Raw genomic sequence first — 26,689 nt, 5'->3', positions numbered from 1 at the left:
ACAGGCAAATTACCTGAATTGTATTACCGAAGCAATTAAATGCTAGTGGGAAAAGACACATTATCAGTAATTTTCCTACTGATTTTTCCATTTCTAGCTAATGAATTTATGGTCTATGGAAAGTTGAGTAGCTAATATGGAAATACCCTTCTATAAACCACAGCGGCATCTTTGCTGTGTTTTCACGCTGATATCTTACTATTAACTTACATATCTTAAATGCAAACTTCGTTGGAAATGTTTATGAAAAAATTCTCTTCAATGAAAGGATATGGGATAAAATTAGAAAGTGGGTTTTTTTATTTTTGCTATCAGCCATTTACCATATCAAGTTTAAATTGCTGCCATTAGTGTGTGCAGTTATAAAAGTAATTACTTTACAAGCATGTTTTTCTTATATAAAAGTTGCTTTAGGAAAAGTGATGAAGGATGTTATTAACTGTGTTCCTTTCTGGTTTCTTTGTCATACTTAGAATTGCAAATTTTAAGTGTTGCATATCAGCTATTTCAGCATGTGATGGTGTAATTCAGTACTGCAAATGTTCATGGCTATGTGACAATTTAACATGTAAACGTAGCAAATATTGTGCAGAAGTGACATCCATGTGTGTTATGTTTGAATCTTTGAGGTTGCTGTTCTTTTCATTGGCCTAGCTTTAAAGTATCAGTAAATGCTACCTTGCCAGGAGCCCCCTGAGCCTTCTCCAAATGAACACTCACAGGTCTCAGCCTTACTAACAGGGAATGTGCTCCAATTCCTTAGTCATCTTTTTGCCCATTGTTGGACTCTCCAATGTGTCCATTTCTCACATGCACTGGGAAGCCCAGAACTGGACATAGTACTCCAGGTATGGCCTCACTTGTGCCGAAGGGAAAAATCACCTCTCTGGATCTCTTGGCAACACTTCTAATGCAGCCCAGGATACCACCCATCTTCTTTTGGCAAGGGCACATCAGAGGCTCAGATTCAACCTGATGTTTAGCAGGACCTTCAGCTCCTTTTCTGGCAGCCTATTTTCAAGCTGGACTGCCTCCAATGTGTTCTGGTGCCTTCCCAGATGTCAGATTTCACATTTCCTGAACTTCATGGGGTTCCTGTCAGGCCCTTTCTCCAGCCTGTCAAGGTCCCTGTGGACGGCAACATGGCCCTCTGGTCCATCAGACACTGCTCCCAGTTCAGGAGATCTGCATCTGCATCTGTCATCTGCACACTTGCTGAGAGTACACTCTGTCTCATTGTCCAGGTCATTAATGAAGATGTTAAACAGGACTTGCCCCAGTACTGACCCTTGGGCTATACTGTTAGTTACTGGCCTCAACAAGAGGGTCACTGACAAAAAAAAAAAAAAAAAAAAGAAACACAAACCCCCCCCCCCCCAAAAAAAAAAAAAAAAAAACAAAAAAACCCCACCAACCCAAAAACTAACCATGGTCCTAGATTAATATGGTATTCACAAATAATCAGTATTTGATTTGATTGCCAAATAAAAGTCCTTCTAGATGTAAAAAAGCATCTTAGTTCTTCCTGATTCTGTGCATGTAAGTACATGTGACTGAGGGTTTGAAGGTTAATTCCCTCTGTGACAGCATTTTGCAATAGTTTCAGGTCAGTAGTATATTCCTCAATATGATGTTATGCTCCACTAAGCAGAGAAGTTGGCAGGAAAACTAAAAGCTTTTATGATCAGTGAGAGGTTTAGTCCTAGTGTGAAAGTGTACTTGATTTGTAAAGAATCACCTGCATCCCAACTGTTACTCATCTATCTTATCATGAAGAGACTGAAAACATCTTGGAAGTGTTTTCATGAGGAAAAAAAACTCCTCTGCTACAACTAGGCAAGATCCCAAACATTTTTGATTCCTGGCACAGTATTTCTGAAATAGGAGAATGTTACTGATTGACTCTTTTCTAGCCTACACTTTAACTGAATTTAAATGCATAAAAAGAAAAGGAAAATGTTTTTATTTTAAAAACAAAAAAGCGGTTTTTTTATGTTTTGAGACTATAAAGCATTTAATATTTAATCAGATAATATATTATTGAAATTGTTTATGCAGCCTATAGCAATCTGAGTGATTTCTTTAGCTTTAGAAAATTACTGTAACTATGAGTGAGATCATTTTAGTCTCTAGATTGGTGATGAAAAAGAACAACTGGCTAAGAATAAAAAGTATTTTGGTCATGGTTTTGGCTTTTATATCACAGGATAAAATAACATTCTCAATGATACCACTGTGCAAATTGTTTAGTGACAGAATTTAATCCAGTATCATAATGAATTTTGGGAGCTAATAAAGAAAGCAAGCCAAAATATACTATACACAGCCACATCACCTACTCTATGGGTGTTATACTTAAAAATGTTAAATCCTTCAATGATTTTTTTTCCTTATGTATTTGGGTACAAAACGAAAATCATCATAATGTTTCTTGTGTTTAGAGCTAAAAAAAAGTGAAGAACAGTTGTGGTAGAATTACATCTTTTGTACAAATGGCCTTTTACTGTCACATTATTTAATGGATTCATATCTAGTGTTGATTATATCAGCTGGAGTATCAGAATGTTGATTGCCATCCATTTTCATTTATCTTACTAAATTCAATTCTTGTTTCTACAAACCTTGCATTTTCCATTTTTGTAGATAATTAATGTTTTCTGTAGATTCAAAATCAAACATTATGTCTATTTACATCTACTGAGTGCTATTTTAAACTAGTTGTGATGAATCATATATGACAGTCTACAGGGGCTTTTAGAAAACATTGACTTTAAAGCTGTTTCTTCTAGCTTTGAAGATACACAGTCTTTTTTTTAAGCATGAAATGCATTTATATCAGTATGCTATTGATATTTAGATTAACTACATATGTTATTATGTTGAAATTCCCTGGCTAGCTGTATTTATCATATTGCCTACTTGTGCCATTCTTTTTAAATTCTTCTGGATGGTTTAATGTTGCTGCAAGACTATCTATTTTCTTTTAGAGATTGAAAATCATATTGGGATTCTTTTCCTTTGACATTTTTTGAGATAACAAACTGAGTTGAACTGTCTGTTCAATTATAGGCTACCTTTCCATTTGAAATTATCCAAGCTACAGTTCTGACTTCATCTTTCTAAATAAATCCAAGATTACACAGATTTTGGCAACATGCTTTTATTATTAATGTTTAAAAAGCAACTATTTTAACTGTGGGTTAGGTCTGCTTGTCTGACTAAACATGTTTGTTTGAGGTTTTCTTGATAAATTAATTATGTGCAATTTTTAAAAATTGGATTTGTGTACTCTTTACTTTGGCCTGTGGTGCATTCATGAAATAATAGTCTTTGTCTAATATCTGCATGTGAAAGTTAATATGATTCCAGCTCAGACTGTCTTTGGCAAATCAGTGTGTTACTGTGCCAGAGAATATGAGTGTATGAGATGCATGGGTTATGGCTCAGCTGTTTCTGGTATTCCTCCCACTACTCAGTGATCTTGGAGAATCGTTTGTCTTCCATGTGTGCTTGGGAACTGCCTTTAACTGCTGCCATTAGTATTCATAGTGCAGGAGCTAAAATTTCCTCAGAAGCTTTTGAAGTGTTTTATTTCCAGTATTGACAGACATATCCATTTTTCCTGTATTCTGTCATGGAAAATAAGGCACAAAATGATCTTTCCTGTGTTTCATGTGGCTGTGTAGATAGAGAGAGGGGCACTGCCTCTGTAGAGCACTGTAGTTCATCCTTTAAGGCAGCACTCCTAGGACATGCACTGCATGTCAGGAAGACAAGGCAATTTTCTTCATGCAATTGTATCATGCCACTGTTACCTGGCTATGGACAGAGAAAGAAGGGAAATCAAGAGAGAAGTTACTGAAAGAAGAGACCTACGGCGCTTATAACAGAAGAGGAAGGCCTATATTTTCTTTTAGACACAGAAGCTCTTCTGAGACCTTTTTGATTAAATAGTACAGAAACATAGAGATGTCAACATTAAATTGTGTTTTGTGGCTGTGGTGTTTGATGGAGGTTGTACTTTACAGTACATTTTTGAGAAGTTCAGAGAAATAGCAGTTAACTCTGTAATGCTGAAGTTTTTATCAACTGTTAGTCATTTTCCTCATTTGTATGTTTTCCAGATATATTATTGTCTTTTTTCTTGTGCTACCTCCTTCTGCATTACCTTCATAACTCCTGCATGCTTTTTCTGTGCATACAGTCTTTTCTCAAAGAATTTGAGTCACTGTCAGGAGATCATGCTAACCTATATTATCCTTGCCCCAACCGCCTATTTCTATTGTTGTGTTCTTACATTATTTGCAGTTGTAATTTCTACAATGATTGTTCTCTATTCTGCCACATCTTCAGTGGGAGTGTCTCTTTGGGAATCCACAGGGCCTTCAAACAAGAACAATTAGGCCACTGCATGTGGTCCTCAGTCTTATCCCACTGCTTTTTCATCTGGTACTTTTTGCTGACCTGAGAGATCAGAGACCTCTCACACAGATTTTGTCTTATATTCTTCTTTTGTCTTAAATTATTCTCCAGGACTGTCTTTTCTACCCAGACTTAGCCTGCCTTAAGCTAGTATTTTTTTCCAGCACTGACTCTTTGCAGAAATTATCATAACATGGTCTATAAATGCATTTTTTCCTACTCAGATTTTCACCATTGGCTGTGCTGCCAATAACAGATGTTCTGCTGCGGTTTCATTGCCTGTCCTGTATTGAGATCATTCTCCAGAATTTGAGAGGAGGAGGACAACATTACTTAGTACTTGCTACTATTTGTAGGCAAACTTTTTTTTTTACTTTCAGCACTTTTTAGTTTCCAGAATATGTCCTATTTAGTGAATGTTACTGGCAAACGGGATTTTCCTCTCTGTTCCATTTTATCAGGATTAACCTTTAACGGTGAAGATAATGCTTAAGATATTTCCAGGAACAGGGATGAGTCAGATACTGTTGTATTTTTGCTGTAAAGTTTTTGAAGGATATTGTAGAAGAAATGGCTAAATTACACAGTTTGTCAGCAAAGCACCACGAAACATATTCATATCTGAATAATGGAAGATGTAAAGGAATGCAAATAATAATGGGATGTGTTTGCTTTGAGATTCTTTGGCATTCCTATCACCCTTAACATCTCCTGATTTTTTCCTTTATGTTGTTCTTTTGTTTCATGTTAGCACTAAAGCACTGAATGCTTTATCTTGTAGAACAAAATGAGCAACCTTTGGGACTCGTGGTTAAAGCACCAGAGGAATGCACAAACACCATCATTGTCTCCAGATCTTTAAAGGAGGAAAGTTTCTCTGTGGAGTCTCCCAGAACTTCTTCCATGATAGTCAAGAGAAATTTAAAGTTTTGGCCCTGAATTTCTACTCCTCACATACGCATTTCTTAGTGATCTAAGTATATTATGTAGCAAGGAATTTTATCTTTAGAGATCTCATCTATTTAGCTGTGGCATTTGTACTGCCCTGTTACGGTAGTGTTAGAATGATTGCAGGTTTTAATCAATGTGTATTCACATAGATAGATGTTTGACAAGGAGGTGCTGTAACGTGCATTTTACAAATGAGCTGAGAGAAAAGTGAACTTAGAGAAAGTCCCACACTTCTGAGCTTTCAAAAGCATACTTACCTTCAGTTTGGGTGGGCACTGATGTGCTGGATGCAGACCACAGCATCCTTCACATGATCTTCGTCACCTGGAAGTGATGGCATGTAATCTGTGTCAAACTGATACAACAACATAAAATTCTTCCTAGAAAGATTTCAGCTCTGCTTGCCTCAAAAACCAAAAAAGGCAATTATGAGCATGTGGAGCTGGATCTTGGGAACCAGCCATGTCTTGGCTACTTAACATTTCAAGGCACTTCAGGTATGGAAGAGGCAGAGGCTGAGTTTTTCATTCAAGACTGAGGAGGAACACTGGTAAATCAGCAAGTGAAACCCACCTTCTGTGTTTGAATCCTAATTAGTATAACAACTGCCATTCCTCTTTTTCTAGAATTGTATTTAAGGTTAGTCTTAAGTTTGTTTTTTTTTGGTCTACAATAAAACAACAGGAAGTAGATATAAAAATCTTAGAAACGTTTTCTGGGAATATTTTGGGAAACTTATAGATACAAAGAACTGTCAACACATTCAGGAAAAATGGGTCTTGGTCACAATCCTGCAGCTATTTCTGGGTGAACACATAAACTGTGTCCATACATAAGACAGCTTCTCCCTACCATAATTATGTACATTTGTGTCTATCGATTTTTACTGTATAATTTCAAATATTTGCCAAAATATTTCACAAGAGTGTCCAGAACAAATTGTTAAAAACAATTACTAGATGAAGGATGCTGTCAAACTAATGTCATTCTGTAGTTATTATTGGCAATAAACAGACATCTTTGTAGGCAGAATGTCCTACAAACCAACAGAATAATTAGAACAAATGTAAACAGCATGTTTTTCTTTCTCAAATATCAGATATTTAAATCTACTAAGGGAAAGGATTCCCTTATTAGCCTATCACGGTGACAATTACACCATGCTTCTTTACTGTCTGAACTGTTTGCTCTTTGTGTCGTTCCCATTCCTCATCATCTTTGTCCAAATCAAAAGTTTCTGGATAAATGGGAAGCTTGTCTTTTGGGCATTCCTCATAATAACTTCGAACGTATTTTCCAACAGACCATCCTTTGTACTCCTCAGGCATTTTGCATTCTAGGCCATTGTAGTGAACATTGTAGTGGTGCTTCAGCCAGTAGAAAAGATAGTGTATGTTGTAATCGCATCTCCAAGGATTCTCTCTCAGCCACAGTATTTTCAGAAAGTAAAGATCTTCCAGTACTCCATATTCAAAATTCTGCAAGCTGTTGTTTGATAGATCCAGCTCCTCTAAGTTATTGAGGCCTGAAAAAGCAGCTAATCGATAGAAAAATAGTTATTGGTACCTTATAAAGTTAACTTAGAAAAAAACCATTCATATCTGTGACAGGAAAGATATGCATATCTAGAACAGGAAACACATTTTTAAAATTTTACAGTTACTGGTTGGGTTTTTTTTTTTGGCTAAAAGGCTACAAAAAGATTTCTCAAACATTGAACTTTAAAATATGGCACATGCCCTCAGAAGTGAGAAATACTGGGGGAGTTGCACTGCTGGTAAAGCTATAAAACACTTCATGAGTCTGCCTGAGTGTAGAATAGAGACAGTGGAGGTGGATGAATGCCTGATTTGCTCATTGAATCCTTCTGTTATTGTCATGATACAGAAGTAAGAATATGGAAACTTATTATTAGACAATGTACAGGCCTAGAGGTTTTTGTGTATATATGGGTATTTGTGTGCATGTATAGGATCTTCAAAGTAATGTTTTAAGATTTGGAATGGAGTAAAACACAGGGCTTCATAATAATGCTTGTGAGTTGCATTTCAGAGAACAGTTCATACTTTTTGCAATACTGTTTCATTTAATAGCAGAAGTCTTAATTTAAATAAATCAACTGTGTAATGTTAAACTTCACAAGTACCATTTTACCAATATTAACACTTTCTGATGCTATTTAATTGCCAAGATTGTACTAGATAAGGCCCTTTTTACTCGATACATTTTCTCTCTCTTTCTCTCACCCAGTTTATCTCTGCTTTCGTAATTAAATCCAAATGCACATAGGGTATAAGCAAATTGCCAATAGGGGCACTTGAGTTCTAATAAAATATAACTTAAAAGCAATTCTATGTAGTGATTTTTAACCTTTAGGTTTGTCTGCTATTTTATTGTACAATAGAATCAAAAAGTAGCCTCCTTATATATCGTGTTTTATTAGATGTAGCAAAGATATGTAAAAAATCATTCAACTACTTCGCATTTTGGAAAACTGTTAGCCTTCAGCTTCCAGAATTACCTTTTGTACTTGGTTAGTTTAGTATTAAGAAAGGGCAACTGAAATGTGTCTTTCTCTATTGATTTTCATGATGAATATATTTCAGTGCAAACATTTATTCTATGAAGTGAAAGGTACAAAACATAAAATTTGCACCAACTTCTAGATTTTTAATCCTTCCTTCCCTCCCCCACTGTTTATATCTCATAAGGACAGTATTTAATACAAGAGAAATCATTTGCAATAAGTATTTAAAATTATTCTTACCAGGATCAATGTATGCTATTCCATTACTGTTTAGATTTAATATCTTCAGTTCACTGACATCTTCAAACTCCTTGGCTCGTAGCTGTCTAATTTTGTTGTTGGACAAATCAAGTTTAGCTATATCTGGAGGTATGTTACCTGGAACTTTCTTTAAATCTTAAAAAATGAAAAATACATAACTTGTATCAGCTTTAGATTATTCTTACTGCTTAGCTATCATAGTTGCATGCCAGACAGAATATTTTCAGTCTAACATTTTTTCCTGTTTTCTTTCCCTTTTATCCCCTCTACTAGTGCCACCATGTTTTTTCAACTTCTGATTTTCATTTTTTCTTTACTTGTACCTTTACATTTCATGTGAAAATTGTTCTCTTCATTAGTGCTTATAGTAAAACCTCTGTGGTTTATGTTTTTATTTTAGTAGAACTAGACCATTCACATAGGAATAGGGTAAGTAGTAAAGATACGATACTAATATAAAAAATGTGCATGAAGGGCTTGATTGCTGAAAGAAAAGAAACCAGAGTAACTGTATAAAAAACCACTCATGCAGCAGAGTGGCTTTTTGTCTGCTTCTCTCTCCTATTTCTATCACTGGTATTTCCAAAGTAGCCGAGGACCTCTCAGTCATCAGTGTCCATATCCTTACAGTGTTCCTGGCAAAAGGACTCCAGAAAGAACAGCTCCTACTCCAGTAGTAAGGGCCCGTGCTTGAGAAGTGCAGACTGTGGTTTGAGCCCTCTCAGGGTAATGTCAACAAACCTAATCTCCAGGATTATTATATTTGCTCAATGAGTGTTCTAATCCTGCGCTGTCATAACAAGAAAATGAGCTGTCATAACAAGAAAAGGTCTCTTACTTGACCATCTTTGAATGATAGCAAGTAGTTTCTGGATCTGTGCTGGACTCCGTGTAGTCACTGTACTTCTGAAGTTCTGAAGATATCTAATGAATCAGGTATTTTTGAGACTACAGCAACATACCAGAGTCTTCCTGCCTCATATCTGATTATAAGCAGAGCTTTGGTATTATAAATACGTAAATATTATAACTACTCCAGCCTGCTGTGGTTGGATTGCGTCCTGCTTCTGAAGACTTGAAAGTTTCAGGGCCGATTTATCACCAGATGAATGCAAATAATGCTTGAATTTAGAGACTTGGAGAGTTTGGCAATACTAGAAAGCACATTTTTTTTTCCAACTGTCCTTAAAAATACAAGTTCTTTGTAGAAATGTAAACAAACTGCTTTTGCTTCCTTATCTTTTTGCTTTTTAATTTTATTTTTGTTTTAAACAGAATCAAGGGCATATAGTATTTCATTCTGGAGTACCAGAGATTCTGGCATATCACTGGTCTGATGAGATATAAGCAAATTATTTTTAAAAAAAGAGAGAACCTACACATGGATAAATGTATTTTTAAGATGCTTCTTTCATGAGCTTTCTGACATTAACTGAAACCTCCTGACCTGTGTGTCTTTAGACATACTAGTAGTGGTAGAGCGAGTGCTTGTCATTCCATTCCTTCCATTGTAAAGGAGTAATGGATTGCAGATTTCAATGTCATCTTACTAGTTTGGCAACTGATGCACTATTTTTTTCTATTCTGAATTCTTGTCCACACAGATTTAGAGAAATGTTTGTGTTTTCCCTGGATTTTGTGTGCATTACACTCCTATTTCTGATGAAAATTCCAGTGAAATTGTGCGTCTGCTGTACAATATTCATATACAAAGACAGTGCTTTCATCTAAGATTGCCATATGTTCAGAAATACCAAATATCCATGGGATATCTGCATCCAGCTGTCAAGCATATGCACAGTAGATCTAATACTTCCAAAAAAGTATTGAAACATACTCAATGTGTGCATGCTAGGCATGCAGGAAGTTCTGGATTGATATACTTAGTTCTTGACCTGAAGGAGGGAGTCCCTGTACCCTCTAGTACTGTCAAGTAGAGGTTGAAATAACTTTATTCCTCCATTATTAATATTAAAGACAACAAACCATGCTTTCAAATACCATAAACCCCTTTGAAACTCCCATGAAGATCAGCTCACACTGAATGTTTATATGAACTTAGAGAAAAAAAGTAGAATTCTTTTCCCCAGGATTTTTTGGGTATATTTGTGTATTCAGCTCATCTCTTTTATGCAAGTGGGGAGAGCTGTAAAGTCAGTCTTTGCTTATATCAGGATTATAATTTATGCCTGGGCTTTGTTCAGTAACAATATACTGAATAGTAAGAGTGATATAATTGAGATGCTATGAAGGATAATTGAGATCATAATCTATAATCTAATAATTAAGATCTTATCTACAAGGAAAGGTAAGATAGGTGAATATTAAAAAATAACAAAAGCAGCATAAGTCATTAATGAAAAGATGTAGTAGCTGCATGGTAAAAGAAAGAGAAAATTTAGCCAGATGGACAAGAAAAGAATTTACAGGGTGAAAAAAAGTAAAGAACACAGACCATTTGTTTTGACATACATAGTAGATAAACCGTGTAATCAAATAGTGAAATCATTAATCCTTGATATTTAGATATTATCTACTTATACTGAATTCTGAGCTTTTCTCTGGCATAAAGGTGCAAGAGTAAGGGTGCACTGAGGTTTTTACATCAAATCAAGTTGCTCTTAAAGCAGATAAAGTTCAGCTGAATAAAACATGCAGGCTGAGCTCTGCAAAAATTGGGAAAAAGGTCTCAGTGTTGGCTGCTTCAAGCAATTCTTCTTATATCAGAATTGTTATGTTAAAGAATTATTCTCCTCTGAATTGTTTTTCTTTTGTTTGTTGTGTTTTGTTTTGTCGTGGGATAAAATACGGGAAATATAAAGGACAAATAAATGTGCATTTTCGTGTTGATATATACCCCATCTGGTTTACCCTTAGGGCTTAACTGTGGCTCTTAGGGGCCTGAGAAAGATTTAGAGATGGAATGGATCCAAGTGTCTGAAAAACATTTCTTGAAGTCCCTTCAACTTTGAATTGTTTGCTGGGTTCTGGGAAGAAGAACACAGAGGAGGTATTTCTTTATGAACAAAAACATACAATTTCTTCCCTTAGTAGAAGAAATCTTGTGCAGCAAATGTGAGGATGCAGAGCCTTTCCTTTGCAATCAGGTTCCTCTGGGCATTGAAAACACAGCTGGCTGCTCCAGTCCTGCTTCACAGCTCACTGCTGTTAAAGTTATTGCTATCTTTGTGTTTATACAATGGAAGGAAGAAAAGACACTCTGTGCTTTTCTGTATCAGTTCAACAGTTTCAGCAGAGCTGTAATTTGACTGATTAGTATGTTTATAGTTGTACAATCAGACTAGTAACTTAAGTTATATGTTTGGTTTTACTCCTGTTGATTTCTATTAGAAACATTACAGCATTAAGGAGTATCTGTGGAATTTGGGCTGCAGAGCAGAGGTAAAATGCAGGAATTCCTAATTTTGCTGTTAATTACAAGAGAAAAATAATTCACAATTTCAGTTTAAGTAAGGTGAGTACTATATTAAGTTCATTTGCAGTAAATAATGTGTGAATAAATTTAGAAATTATTAAATAAATAGAATATTAAAATCATTAGTTCAGATATAATGACAGATACAAACCTTTTCTTTTGCAGTTCAGAGTTGTCACAGGAAACACATACATGTGGCACAAAGAGGAATCAAATTCGGGTTGTTTGACAGCTTCAGGCTTCTCCCGTTTTATGTTTTTGGGATCCTGCCTGTCCTCTTCACTGCATAGCTGATCAGCTTTTATCTGCTTTAGCTTCTGATTTTTCAGTTCTATTGGGTACACACATTTGGCATAATTTCCCAAATTCCTGTTTGTTGGAACCTGCAGCATTGTAACAAGAGTTTCTAGTTCACAGCTGCAATGCCAGGGATTGTCATAGAGACGTAGGTAGTTTAGACTGGGCATATAAATAAAAATCTCCTCAGATAAAGTCTTAATTTGGTTATGCTGAAGTAAGAGCGTGGTAAGTTTATCCAAACCATAAAAAGCCTCGCTCTCAATTTTTGATATGTCATTCTGTTGTAAATCCAGACTTTTCAGTACTTTATACTTGGAAAACATATTATTCCTTAATTTACGAATTCTGTTTCTTGCTAGCAGCATGTGTTTTATATCCTCTGGCCAATCAGGTGCCACAAAAACCAATTTTCTTTCCTGACAATCCAAGTATTTCTCATGAAGATAAGTGTAAATATCACACGTTAGGCCTTGGGCATTGCGCTTAACAGTGCTAGATGCTCTCCTTAAGATGTTTTCCCTTTCATTGTTTCTCAAACTCCTATTCCTTGTCCTCCTACAGTCAGATGCATTACAAAGAAGAAGTAGTAATATAATAGTAACTACTTGCATCCTGACATTCAGCTGGCCCCAGTTCTTTTCTGTGACAGCTGGAACAGTTGAAATTTTTGGATAGTCTGAATCAGTGTTGTACAGATCTGAGGAGGCACAGCTGGGGTATGTGGGATCCCTGTGTTGGAAGAAAAGTAAAATATTAGAACACAAGAAATAAGCATTTCCATGGAGGATTGTATATAATATGCAGTCAAGTACTCGATCATCACACTACTTGGAACTTCACAAATACTTTGAAGATTTAATGTCTCATCTCTTTTTGTTTGTTAGTTTTTACTGACTCTGGTCTACTGTTTTTCATTATAATTAAACATGAGAAACTATATGGAGCAATTTCTCACTGATCTTTGTTAGGAGATTCTCATGTGTTCAGGAAAACAGCATCAGGCTGGATTTTTTTGTATTTAAGTTAATCTTGGAAGATGAGCTCAAACGAGGAGTTTGAAGCTGGTCTTTTCTGACTTCCTGAGTGCTCATGTACAGAGCCAGACCAGGGAAAGCCATCCACTGCCCATCAGACTCCCAGTTTTAGTTTGTGCTCAAGGATGGACTTATTTTCAAGTCATTTTCTCAGGACGGCTTACCCCAATTTTTGGGGTTTTGTGCTTTCATCTCAGTAAACTGCTGTGACTAGGTTCTGGATATTGGCCCAGATAGATTGAACCTACATGAGGAGTTCTTACATTTATGTCATACATTAAGAATTTGAACTGTTCACCTATAATTTGATAGTTTTTTTGGCTTGGTTGATTTTTTTTTTTGTTGTTGTTGTTTTTTGGTGGTGGTGGTGGTTTTTTGGTTTGTTTTTTAGGTTTGTTTTGGGTGTTTTAGGGGAATTAAAAAATTTGCAAGACCTAAATATCTGTGAATGCCGGGGATGAAATATAAGAACTACAAACTCTACAAACTCTAACTTACACCAAGGAGAAAGATTTTATCAATTGCTGTGCCTATTTGAGTTACATATCTTCCTGATAAAAAGTAGAGACTTGTGTTCTTAAGTACTTTGAAAATGGAGTTTAGTAGGATTCAGAGATAATCTGTGAAGTTCTCATTGTTTTTTTACAGTACCAGGACAAAATTACATATTCAATCTCAATTAATTTTGATAAACAGGCTTCAAAACTTCTGGGAGGAGGGTTTTGTTGTTATTATAAGCTTGGAGTTGTCAACAATACATTTTAATTCTGTATTGTTTACAACTTCCTTTATTCCTTCAGTAGCCACTTGGGCTCTAAAAATGTCTCACTAAACTTCTTGATATTTTTAAGGGGTTTAATTTGAAAGGTGCCTAAGAATGCAATCACCATTGCGTATTTGTCCATTTTTTTTTCTCAGTTTAGCATTTTTAATTTTATCTTGCTTCCCTTAATTTTTTTTAATGTTTTTTCATTGCTCTTCCTTGATGGAGAAACAATGTTTGACTTTGCTTTAATTAATAATTTCTTAGAAAAGGCAATTTTTCTTATATAGGCAAATTTTTCTTATAATAAATCAATAAGAATAATATTAATGTTTTGTTCAGAAATTATGTTTCTCAATATATTCATTCATTTATAGGCTATTTCTAGAGTTAAGTATATAAAAAAATAATTTTGTATCATTTGTAGTCACTTTTTAGTAAAGTGTACATCCAGTGTTCTAGGCCCTAAAAACACCAATATTTACACACAAGCTTTTGAAAATTACCATAGGTAAAATACAGCTTAAGAACTTAAAACAAAAATGGTTTAGGATAGTCAAGTTAGTTACGCAAGGGCTGCTTTTCTCCCCTTATCAATAGATCTTGTAATTTCATAATAGAAAACTATCAAATTAGTGAGGAATGCTTTGCCCATGATCGATTCATGCTGGCTGTTCACTGTCACTTTTTCATTCTTTATATGCTTGGACAGGGCTTCACGGAGGATTTGCTACATAACCTTCCCAGGGACTCAAGTGCAGCCGACTGGCCTGCAGTTTCTTGGACCTTCTAATGTTTCCTGAAGATGAATATGACATTTCCTATCTTCCAGTCATTAGGAATCTTCGCTGACTGTCATGACCTTTCAAAAATGAGTGAGGCCTCTCAATGACAAGAGACAGCTTTCTTCCTCTTGGATGCACCCTGTCTCATCCCATTTTCTCAGGTGCTCCCTGACATTAACTTCTATGATGTGTATTCCTTCGCTCTCACAGACTCTGTTCACAGGCTCCAGCCAGGCCCCTGGGAAGCCTTCAGACAAGCCTTAGCTGTAAAAACCGAGGCTAAAAAGTAATGGAGTAGCTTGTCCTTGAAGATTAACCAGTTCTCCTGGGCCCCTTTGCCCTCCAGGGCTGTCTACTGTGAAATCCTGTTAAACAAATCCCTAAACTAGCCAAAATCTGCTAACAAGTTCAGAGTTTTTTCTTCTACATTTTGTCCAATTTTCTTCTGTCTGGATTTTGAACTTCTCATTTTCTCATTTCCATGGCTGCCGTAACCAAAGCCATTCAAGTTCATTCAAGCTGATATTCACTCAAGCTCACATTCCTTCACCTGTTGAAGAACACATTCCTTAGACCACTTGTCAGCCAGCTGGATCAAGAAATTGTCTTCAACATACTCTAGAAGTCTCCTGGGTTGTTCATGCCCAACCATATTTTCTGGCATCTTATAGGAGTGGCTAACGTCTCTCATGAGTAACCAGGGTAGGCAAGAGTAAAGCTTCCTTCAGCTGCCCAAAGGTTTCATCCACCATTCCATCTTGATCAAGAAGATCAAGCAGTCTGCAGCAGATCCCTACCATGATGTAATACTCATAGGTCTGGCTTCTAATCATTATAAATAGGCTCTTGGTTGACTTGTCACCCATTTCAATGCAAAGATCCACGCCTTCAGGCATGATTTTGCATAGGGTGCAGCCCATCCTCACCTTTCTGGGCTGTCATTCCTAAATATTCTGGAACCTTTCATGGCACCCCTTCAGTTGTACACATGCTATCTCTCTGCATCTCTGGAGCCCCAGTGCAATCACAGCTCTGTACCTGTGTGTGGACTTTGGTCCCTGCTTGGGTTGATTCCCAAGCTACAAGTGTTTCTGTTCAGACACTTAAAATAGACCCCTCTGTGCTGCTTTTGCATGGAAGGTTTCAGAGATTTTCCTCATCACCATCCCTCCCGAGCTTTCTCACCACTCCCTGTGCCTTCACTCCTTTCCAGGTTACGGTTGTCTTCCATCTACATACCTATTTATACTGATATATCTCCTCTCTCAAATCCTTTGTTGCAGGAATATATTTCAAAAGCATAAACTTTCCTCTTTAGGATTGGTTGGTATTGAATTTCCAGTTATCTGGATGGTCCTTTTGCCTGATAACTGAAACAGGGAAAAGGTGATCACAACATGGAAAAAGACACAGGCTCAACTACTACATTTTCATGTACAAGTACTGACTTTTTGCCTTTGCATTATATTGACATTTATTGTGAAAAACGTATCTTACTAGGAGATTTGCTCCCTTTATATAAGAATGGAACAATATGAGTAGTACCTGTTCTGAAGGTCAATAAAAAATGGAATAAAATATGGAATATTATAATTACTTAAGTTTAATGTTCCACCTAGAAGGTAGAACTAAACAAGAAGTGTTGTGTAAGTGATATTATATTAAATTATATTACTGGTTAGAGAAATTTGCCAGAGTTCATGGAGAAAATTCACCAGTGGTTTTAGATATCAGGATTGGCTAACAGTAATCTTGGTTTAGCAAAATGTGTTAAGATGTGCTAACCTTCAACCATGTGATAAGTCCCTTGTGCTCTATAGGACTGTATCCTTTAAATACATGTCCATAAATGTAGGTATCCTTTAAAATGATAAAATGACCGTACTTCAAGTTAGTAACAGTAGCATCACACCTCTCAGTATTCTACTTTGAGGCTACCAAAGAAAATGGCTGAGATGTACAGAAATTATTATAATGATTTAAAGATACTTACTCAGGTTTTTTCCCATATACATGTACATACAAATATAATTTTAGTATACTTCTGGGTGGGTTTTTTCATTATTCAGTCAGTTTAAATCTATTTAAATCTGTCATATAGAGATAGTACTAATGGAACTCTATGACTATTGACAAGGTAAATTAAAAAGAAATATAAAAGTGTGGGGTTTTTTTAATCTTGCAGGAAATTTAGCGGTACCTGTAATAGAAATACTCTTTTTTGAGTTATTTGTAGGATGAAATGCTCCACAGATTTTATTTATATAGCCGTTCTTTTTTCTTTTTAGTACATCTAAAAATATATGCTAGATTTCCTTATGTATTGCACAATTTCACAGAAACTTTTAAAAGAAAATACTATCCAAAAATGTCATGTGCATGTCCAGTTCCTCATGATGATGCAAGAAGTTTGGAAGTTAGATATGTTGTTAAAAAATTATTTTTGAAAGAGAGGATTGTAGATAGGTGCATTGTGTGAGCCAAGGCCTTGTGTGTCAACTGCAAAAGAAAGAGTTATTCCAAACTGATATTTGGAAGATCAATGAGCTGCAGACGGAGAACTTAACAGTCTTTAAAAAGTCTGCCATTCCTGTTTCAGAGGTATCCCTGGAGACTCGAGGTCTGCCTGGCAGGTAAAATTGCTGGATTAAAAGCTGTCGTGGAAGAAGTGAGATGAGCTGTTCACAAGAGCAGCCATCACAAAGATGTATATTAATTTGAAGAATAGCTGTACATTGTTTCTCTTTCCTATGAGGAAAACAAATGTATATCTTTCAACAACATCCTCATGAAGTGCAGAAACATGTTTTCCTTTGGCATTTGCATAATACATTTAGGCTTTTTTTTTCTTAGTCTGAAATGCCATATCTTCATAACTAACATTTGTTTTGGCAAAGATTTGCATTAGTGTCTCCAATGCTACCACTCATCTCATCAGTATTACTTTTATTATAGTCTGTGTTTTTCCATGTTGGCTGATATTTTGTCTTTTTAGATTTCCAGATATTTATGCAGAAGTTTGGAACATCATTTTTTTGATGTGTAAATAGCAAAGAAAAATTCTCCATGGACAAAAGACTTTTTGCAGTTATCCTGTACCTTGTTAATATGAATTTTTCCCAGTCACACATGATGCTTCTGATTTAAAACCACAAGATTACACTTTTTGAATTGATAATTTTTAGATAAAAAGCAAAGCTCATTGTTTCTGAGATTATGGGGATGTACAAAAAGTTGCTGTCCTGTGAAGAATTTGATAGCAGGCAGATTTCATTAACATTTCACATGCAATCCCAAAAGCATTAGCTCAGCACAGGTCCTGTGTACAATGGTAACTAACACAAAGTGCTTAGAGGTGGCAGTATTGCATTTCATAACGCTGCATGAGAAGTTTGCTGTGGTGTATCAGACATCCTTTATTGGAACAAGGAACTAGTGAAGTGTAGGGGTAATTTTTATTCTCTCATACTATTCCATACAAGCATTTTAGCCTCCATATTGCACAACAGAGATAATCACTTAAAATTTCCCTCTGAAAACCTCTGTCACATATGGTAGACATGAACACTGTCCATCAGGAATAAATGTCAGAAGGTGAGTTTGTCAGATTGCTTCAAAACAATGATCCTGAGACTGCAAATGTCAAAATTAATTGAAAAAATGGCATGACAGAATTCCTGCAGAATTTAGCTGTGACACAAAACAAGGATTTTTGGTAGTCTGTGTGCTCCTTGAGTTTTAAGGAAGATGTCACTTTAAAAATGGAAAAAGAAGGCATGTGTTAAAATTCTCAGATCATTAAAAATTGGTCATATAACCAATAAAGGAAATCAGTATCTCTTCAAAGTTATTGTGAGGTTTTGATCACAGTCTTCAAAATGCAGTAAGAAAGGCTTACCTGTATCTTAAATTGTGCAGCCTTGCAGCAACATACACATTAAAAAGACTCAGAGCTACCAGAGTATTTACTCCAGTCTCTCAATTTATTATCTATTTTATCAGATATATTTGGAAGTACACTTCTCCAAGTTTTATTTTTCCCCACTCATTTCTGTGGGATATTACACTAAAATGCAAAATTGCTCAGCCTTCTACAAAGGATACTTTTACTTTTGTACTTAATATGAATTAAACATTTCCATGTCAAAAAAAGGTGCCACAAATAACACATGCCTTTATATTCTAATATCTCGTTCTAATGCACATTGTTGGGTTTTTTTCATGAAATGTAATCTTATATTTACTTTCTTCATATTTTTGTACTTTTTTTTACAAGGGCATTTTTAACACTTCCTCTTTGCATTTGTGTTCAGCATGTTTCCCCACTCTGTATTGAAAGCATAAAGTCAATTCCAAAAGTCAGTATGCCACTCCTTAAGCAGTCAGCTCCTCAGTGGGAGTTCCCATCTTCTTCAAAATGCCTCATTTTGCTGACTTGCAGAACCGCATGACTACGACTAAATGTCTACCAGAACAGAAGGTCCTAATTCTAGGTTTTGATTTTCTGTATGCTTTCATTTGTGGTGCTTGTGGTAATTGTTATTTTTCCAGTTAGAAATGCCATTCAGTCAAATGAATAGTTTTTGGTATGATATAAACTTGCAGATGGAAATTTAAGTAATTTCAATGTATAGATTCTTGATTTTACAGAGTGCTGTTGATTAGCATGTTCCACTTAAACAATTTGCTTTCTCTTAACTAATATTTAGTATAAAGAAATGTTTTCCAAAAGAACTGATCAAAACCTAAAATTACATGACTCACTTTCGTAACTCTTTAAAAATTTCAGATTCTTTTAATAGTACTCTTCTAAAAAATTATATTACTTGAGAAGTTTAAATTACACATTTCTGCTTTTAATATCTTCTGATAGAGATCTGGTTTTCATTTCCAGCAGGCACTGCTTGTAAAATCAATGGCAAAAGCAGTCCAACAAACTTAGACTGAAAAGTCATACTTGCAAAGTATGCACAAAGAAGTTCCAATTAGTTAAAAAAGTATGCTTTTCCAGTTGCTTAAGATAATTTTACAATGTTACTGGTTTCATATGGTGAAATATCTTGCATAATAGTGCTATTCCCCACTAATTTGTAATACAAGAACAGAGGAAAAACTGCAGCAGAAGAAATGGACTTTCAAACTTCAGCAAGTAGATAATTCTATTTCATATTGAACATCTTTTCTTTACAGTAATTTTCAGAAAACTTTAACCATGACATTTTATGTTCTTTTGATTCTGAATTGTGCCCTTGTAACAAATTGTCTGTTGTTTTTTGTGGTTTTTTGTTGGGTTTTTTTTTTTGCAAAGCTTCCCCAGTTTACAGTAAATGAGTTTGGCTCACTACAGAAAATTCACAGACAAAGGTTTATCATACCTGGACTCTTGAAAAGGCTGTCACAAGATCATCTGTTTGGAAATTCCAGGTTGCATTCAAGTTTGTAGCTCACGTCTTTCTTTCATAATGTGAAGCAGAGGATCCTTTATATGACTGGCAGTATCCTGCATTCATGGTATACTGAGGTTGAGCAAGCACTGCAGCAGCCTTCCAGGGTTTTGAATTACATGACTACAGCTGTTTAAGTTTTACTGAGGAATAATAGCACTATAGGTTTGGATCACTTCCAGCAAGCTGTCAGATCTATAAACAGCTAGTACTTACTGCATAATGAGAACAAGGCTTGCTTTTTGTAGCCAGAAATAGACTAGTTTTATGTCATGATTAGTTGGGAGCTCTAAAAATGCAGTTTTTACTAAGATATCAAAAAAATAAAAGCGACCCTGTGCTGGAAAAAAATGCAAATTTACAGTTGATTTCCTGAGAAGGAAGTTAATTAAAAAGTGAACTCTTGTTGCAGTTTTACATTGGTTAAATATATACATTGAAGATGTATTTATAACTGCAATCTAAGAATGGTTATGTTTTGGATTACTTTGGTATCCTACTAAACTTGTAAAGAAAACAAAGGTTTTAGAATGCAGTACTATTTTAGAAACTTTCAAATATATACTGTATCTTGAAACATATTCCAAGAGCAATATGAAATGCCAAATTGTAAGACAATGAAAGTCTCCTAATGTTTAAATAAAGACTCACACATAAATTTCTTTATAAATTGAAAAGCTTCTCCATATAACAAAATACATGTGAAATTATAGAGACGGAACCTGAGAAATCTATCAGTTTAACTTTCCATCTAACAAAACCTTTTCAGAACAAAGAATGAGGCAGATGGGGCAACAGTCTTGTTCTGATTACTCTTTACCAAGTGTCTGTTTCTTGTTCATGGGAATCATGCTGAGATTGTTGTGCGGTGACCGGGTGAAGTTTGAAATGAGGGCTGAGGTTAGAGGAAAGTTAAGAACTACCTACCTCTGAGTAACTTTTTCAAAATGCCAGTAATTTGTTCTGTTTTCCGAAAGCATCATTCCTGCTTGTTTAGAAGTGTCATCATGAGCTGTAGGGATCTGCCTCTAGAAAGCATGATCTAATAGTGCTCAGGGAGAAGTGATCATCATCAAACGGGGAAAACCACAATCCTTCCCTACTGGAGGACAGTGGGTTTGCTTGCCAGTGTATTTGAGAGCCCTGAAAGGAATTCCACAGCTTTCTCCATTTTTGGATTCTGGAACAGTGCTCAATGGTTATGACCAAGTACTTAAGAGAACAGTTAAAACCAAAAAAAAACCCATCACAGTTGGATAAAAATTGCATCACAGTTGGATAAAAGATTTAAAAAATATTTTCTTTCCCCTCACTGGATGAACTAAACCAAAGGGAAATTTTGTAAGGCTAACATTTCAGAATGAGTTAGAAATCTGTAGAGGAGTTATAATATTAACATTGAAATTATGCTTAAAATATTCTATAGAATGTATATTTAATTTTTTTTCATTTTTCTTTCAATTAAACATAACAGTTCTTTTTATATGAGTTTTATTGCCACTACTTCTGTAGGATTTGAATGGTTAATTAGAAAGCCCAGCTGTAAATGTGTGATTATATTAATTATTGTGTGAGTAGCAACTTAAGGACCAAGGCATTTAATTAGTTCATTAAAACAGAAGCAGAAAAGTGAGACTTAAGCAGACATTTTCTAGTCTACTGCTACAAAACAGGGCAATCTTTTCTTTGACTATTATGTTCATACATGACAATAATACTGGATAAATTTGTAGGCATGGGGGTTTTTGCATAAAGTCATGGTAATTAAGATTTTATCCATATGGCACAGGTAGTAAATATTTTTGTTAATGAGCTTCAACATATTTTCATAAAAATATAGCGATTCTCTTGTGTCTTGTTCAAAAGGCATCCTATAATACCATTGACATTCTTAGAGCCCCACCTAGAAAGCCTAAGATCCGTTTGTTCTCCTTCTGAAACTGAACAGCATTGGTGGAAAATTTTCTGCTATTAGACACAAAACTGGAAAGACCTGAGGGTATAAAAGCAATTGCATGTCATGCCCAAAATGTGTTACAGCAGTCTGTCACTTGCTGTAGGTTGCAACAGCTGGATAAGAGAACACAAGCCACTAGGAAAAAATAATTTGTCCCTTTTGTTTCTTGACATCTGCTTTGCAGGGGTGTCAGAGAAGCCTACATGTAGACTTCACCAGTTTTCTACATCTGTGTTCCTCCTGCTCTGGCTTCACTGGGAGAATTCTCGTTTTGGCAAATTCTGGCTTCTTGAGATGTATCAAGCAACAAAAAAGGAGCCATCACTTGGGGAGCAAATCTGATCCATGTTCTTTATTTATTGAAAAAGAGAATTATTGTTTATATTTCCTGAATACAAACTTGTGTAATTGAAGAATACTATAAGTTACAAATGCTCTGTTATTTATTTTAGGAAAATGCTAATTCAGGAATATGTTAATATAAGTGCTTTTATTTGGACAGTGGAAAACTAAAAGAAAAATAACATGTGGAGTTGAGCCATCAGTGTATTGTGCCAAACATCTGAAAGGATGTCACAATTCATTTTATGATTCTTGACAAACACAGGATACAAAAAGATAGTCCCACATGCCCCAGAGAGAGAGTGCTTCCTCAATTCTGAATGTTGATTTTCAAATTTCTATCCTCAGTGTATTGCTAATACTGGAATCACAGGAGTGTTTCTTCAAAATCCCTTCTGTGCTGTAGACAGAGTTCTGCCTTGCAGGCTGGCTTCCACAAATCCAATCAGTTCTGGGAGAAAGATAGAATTGTAAAGTAGTGTATGTGTAGCAAAAAAAGCCAAACCTGAATAAGAAATCTGTGTATCCATATTCTTCAGAATAAGAAACTATAGAAAGGTTAAATTAAATGAACTTTGATATCCTTGTAAGCATTTCATCATTTCACTGCAATTATTTTCTAAATCCACGGGGACAGATGTTTAGCTATGGTTTGCTCCATGGTTTTTTTGTTGTACTTTCATTTCAAATCATAGTATACTATTATGCAATCAATAAAAAAAAACCCAAGACAGTAATTTACTGAATATTAGACTGAAAACTCCTAAAGACAAGGAATTATATTTTACTTGTTTACCTAATTTTATTTACATTTACAATTTTTTTGCATTCACTTCTGATCTGTATATGCAAGAAAAATTAGACATTTATAGAATGATTTTACTGAGTCATGCCAGAAAAGTCTGTTTTGCAGAATTTTGTAGGATCTAAGACTCAATAACCTCAATGTTCTTCCTCACAACTGGTTTGAAAGATGAGGTTTAAGTGGGATTTTACTCATATGGGGCAAAGAATACAGTATTAAACTCCATATGTATCCTAACATTGATTCTCAGGCCAAGCTGTTCACTCTTGATGCGATCTATTAAACATTGAAATTCCAAGTGAGCTGAGAAAGCAATTGTTTTACTAAAATGTGAAAGAAATTTCACATTTCTATACCTTATATTTGAGAGTGCCTGAAGTTCCATAGCGAATCCATAGGGAACTTAGAAAAGAAATTTAAGATTTTATTGTTCTAGAAATAAAGGAAAGAGAAATACATATGATTGCAGAAAGATCTAAATGTTGATTAATTTTCTTTAATCTTATCTGAATGCATATTTCATACTGGAACTTTCTCAACCTGATGCCTGAGATCTATTATCCAGTTTCAAGTAAAAAACCAGTTCAAGTAAAAAAGAAATTAGAAACAATCTGTGCAGTGGTATTATTATTAACTGTTTCCCTATAATTTGGTTTGTCTTGCATGGAGGAGAGCACTAGATTTCTGCTATTTGTGGTATCAAATGTCTATGTTAAGCAAACAGTGGTTTTCCAGACAGAGATGAAAAGTCCTTTAGACTGCATTTAACGTTATACAATCCTTACTGAATTCTAGAAAAAGGCATGCTATTTCTGTCAGGATTTCTGAGTTTGATCTGATTACCTGCTTCCCACCATCTCTCCTTTTGAGAATGGGAATTTCACTTTATTTTAGGCATCTAAGATAGTACCTAGAAAATTAACTTAATATATCTATATTGCAATTAGATAGTGGGAGAGGTCTCCAGAGGTGATTCAGGTCTGTCTTGGGATCTTTGTTGCTCTTTGCTATACAGAGATCCCAGGATTCATATTTTTCTGTTGTGCTGCTTGAGAGCCAACAAGGAAGAGGCCTGTTGCAGAGTTAGGTAAACTCTTGCTTGAATGACTTGGTCATGCCATGTTAAAGCAATTGCTGCTTCTTGATCAGCAGAAAGTATAGATTTCCCAATACATCCGTCAGATATTCATCATTAAGCTACTCCCTTGCATACATGGTGAATATTTTGGGCTGAGGAAACAAGACAGGATTATGTCACATTGCACATACCAATAGTGAGTAAAAACTAGAATCTGGACAACTGACTTTCATATTCTGTCCTGAGAATTAGCACACATCTTTCCCTACTGACATTTATCTTCTGATGACCACTACCAGTAGAAAAGAGGATTGATTGCCTTTGCCATAGTAGCCCTGCACTGCCCCTGGTTGCTTTGCAATCATTTGGGGTGGGCAAACCCAAACTATCCATGCTGATGGTGAGGTCTGCAGTACTATCTGCAGATCCTCACTGATGTGTTGCCCATATCAACCACATTCCCAAAGCCACAGTGTCCTTTTGTCCAACAGACACATCTCAGCTGGATGTGGTATAAGAGGCTGGAGTGCACCAACAGGCTGTACCTGCTCTGACCTGCTTGTTGTTATGGTTCTTTTCTTATAATCCCTGTCTGCCACCTCTCGTGCAGCCTCACAAGATTCTGCTTTTTTTCCTTCTTCGTCTGCTTCTTAGAGTATAGCTGTTCCTGGAGAAGGCTGATCCAGGATAACATAGCTGCACCGTATCAGCCCCCACCTTGAACACAGCCAGCTGTCAGAGGCATGGGACTTGATGGGATTTATATCACAATGCATTACCAGTAAAATATTTCCTCCATTTATTTTGATGGTAGTGTTTTCATTCTGTCATTTTGCAGGCTGTTACAGACCCACTGTAGAAAAACAAATATGCTACACTTGTCCTGAACTCAAAACACAGCAGACTATTTCCATCCACAGTGCTAAAAGTGGCAGTGTGTGTTATGAGCCTCACCATATTGTCTGTCTGTCTGTCTGTGAGATCTGCACAAAAACTTTAAGAATACTTTTGACAGACATGAAGCCTGTTTGCCTCTGGGCTGGCATCCCTCTGCACAAGGGAAAATGTGCAGAGTGCCACAGTCCTTTAAGAAAAGACATTTAACATCAAAGCATTTAAAAAATTGACAAAGAATCTGTTTAAAAGGCCATTTCAGCCTGCAAATAAAGAGCAAGCCAACCTGGGCATAAGTTAAAAGATGAGGCATTATGCCAGAAAGGAAAAGACAGTCTGCCTTGATTATAACTTAAAGTCATTTATTCCATTAAAAAACACCTCACATGCAAAAGGAACCCAAACATTAAATTTTCAGAAAGAAGAACCAGAAACCATGGTGTGAATCTCCGCACTCAATGTAAGATAGAAGCAAGCAGCCTGACTCTAATTTCCACTGATAAGTAGTAGTGGGGACCAGTCATGTGCTACAAATGCTGGAGAATAAAAGAGCAAGAAGTGGGAGCACCTCCTGGTGGATTGTTACCATACTGAGGTGTGATGGGTGATCAGCTGCTGCTCAGTTTCTGGCTTGCTTTTCTGTGACCATGTCCCGTCTGCTAGTGGTGTCCACTATCAGACAACATTTATACCCTGAGCAAAGCCTGTGCCTTACACTGCTGCTCCCCTTAGGCAAGGTAGCCAAGCACATCAGGCTTCTGCGGCAGCTGGAGAGGTGGGGCACAGCAAAAATCTCTCCCAGTCTATTTATATTACAGGATTCCTTCTTTGGATTCTTCTCTCCACAGGCCTTATTTGGTACCCAGGAGGACATGCCAGACTACTTTTTTTTCTGTGGGTGTTTTGCAAATGAATTCCTGGGGCTGCAGTCTGAGCTGCACAGGGTTAGTATAGAATCATACGATCATTAAGGTTGGAAAAGATCTCTACGATCCCCAGGTCCAACCATGAACTGTTATATTACACAGCTTAAAAACCCTGGAAAACTGTGAGATCTCTACATGCGAATATCAGGGGGACTACTTCATGGGGAGAAATCGTTCAGATCTGTGTTTTCTGTAGAAGCTAAAAAGAAACTGTCATTTGCACAGCATTTATATGTCAAAAGAAACACTTTGTATGCCCAAGAGTGAATGGACATCTGTTGAATTTAAGTAGTTAAAGAATTGTCTCCCTGGAGTGATAAAAGGAATACACTGAATTGACAGATCCATCAGTCCATTTGTAATTTCATTGAATGTTGCACTGTTAGAGTAGGCAGAGCAGTTGTTGTGGTCCTGCATGAAGGATTCGGTAGAAGAGCTCAATATTATTGTGACTGCAGAGGACCTTTCCTTGTACCCACTCAGAACCTAACACACATTTTACTGTGGATCTGGAAAGAAACAATGAAGATATTTTATTACATTCAGAACTTGCTTCAAACTGAATTTCAACATCTACCATAGGTGAATAAATCATAAGGTTGGGAAAACAAAGGTAGAATAATGAGGCAGTAACATTCATTGCAACTTCCATAAATGGTGTCAGCTGTAGAAAATTTTGAACTTGACTCTTGCTTGGTTAGAGGACACATTTTTTTAACAGATCCCTTAGATTATGTTCAAATTTCAGAGTAATATGTATACCT

At 36.0% G+C, this 26,689-nt stretch overlaps 2 protein-coding genes and 1 long non-coding RNA gene across 3 annotated transcripts in view; 2 read left to right on the top strand and 1 right to left on the bottom strand.

The window, feature by feature from the left end:
- Positions 1-26,689, top strand: part of FBXL13 (F-box and leucine rich repeat protein 13) — a 59,645-nt gene that overhangs the window by 6,291 nt on the left and 26,665 nt on the right. The window contains 1 exon segment of the mRNA XM_068189264.1: positions 19,788-19,918. Within this exon segment, the coding sequence (XP_068045365.1) occupies positions 19,788-19,918 (131 nt within the window).
- On the bottom strand, positions 5,985-20,176 carry LRRC17 (leucine rich repeat containing 17). Its single transcript, XM_068189634.1, has 5 exons — positions 19,855-20,176; positions 15,719-15,849; positions 11,749-12,626; positions 8,141-8,296; positions 5,985-6,910 (listed from the first exon to the last, which is right to left on the bottom strand). Exons 3-5 carry the CDS (start codon positions 12,506-12,508, stop codon positions 6,507-6,509), a joined length of 1,320 nt encoding a protein of 439 aa, XP_068045735.1. The 5' UTR covers positions 12,509-12,626; positions 15,719-15,849; positions 19,855-20,176; the 3' UTR covers positions 5,985-6,506.
- On the top strand, positions 9,818-17,552 carry LOC137473727 (uncharacterized). The gene is made up of 3 exons (XR_010998960.1): positions 9,818-9,878; positions 11,039-11,171; positions 17,079-17,552. It is a non-coding gene; the product is annotated as an uncharacterized lncRNA (long non-coding RNA).

This window comes from Anomalospiza imberbis, chromosome 5, assembly GCF_031753505.1.
Source record: "Anomalospiza imberbis isolate Cuckoo-Finch-1a 21T00152 chromosome 5, ASM3175350v1, whole genome shotgun sequence".
NCBI classification, from domain to species: Eukaryota; Metazoa; Chordata; class Aves; order Passeriformes; family Viduidae; genus Anomalospiza; species Anomalospiza imberbis.
The sequence above is the reverse complement of the archived record's forward strand: the minus strand, read 5'-3'. Positions and strand labels throughout refer to the sequence as shown.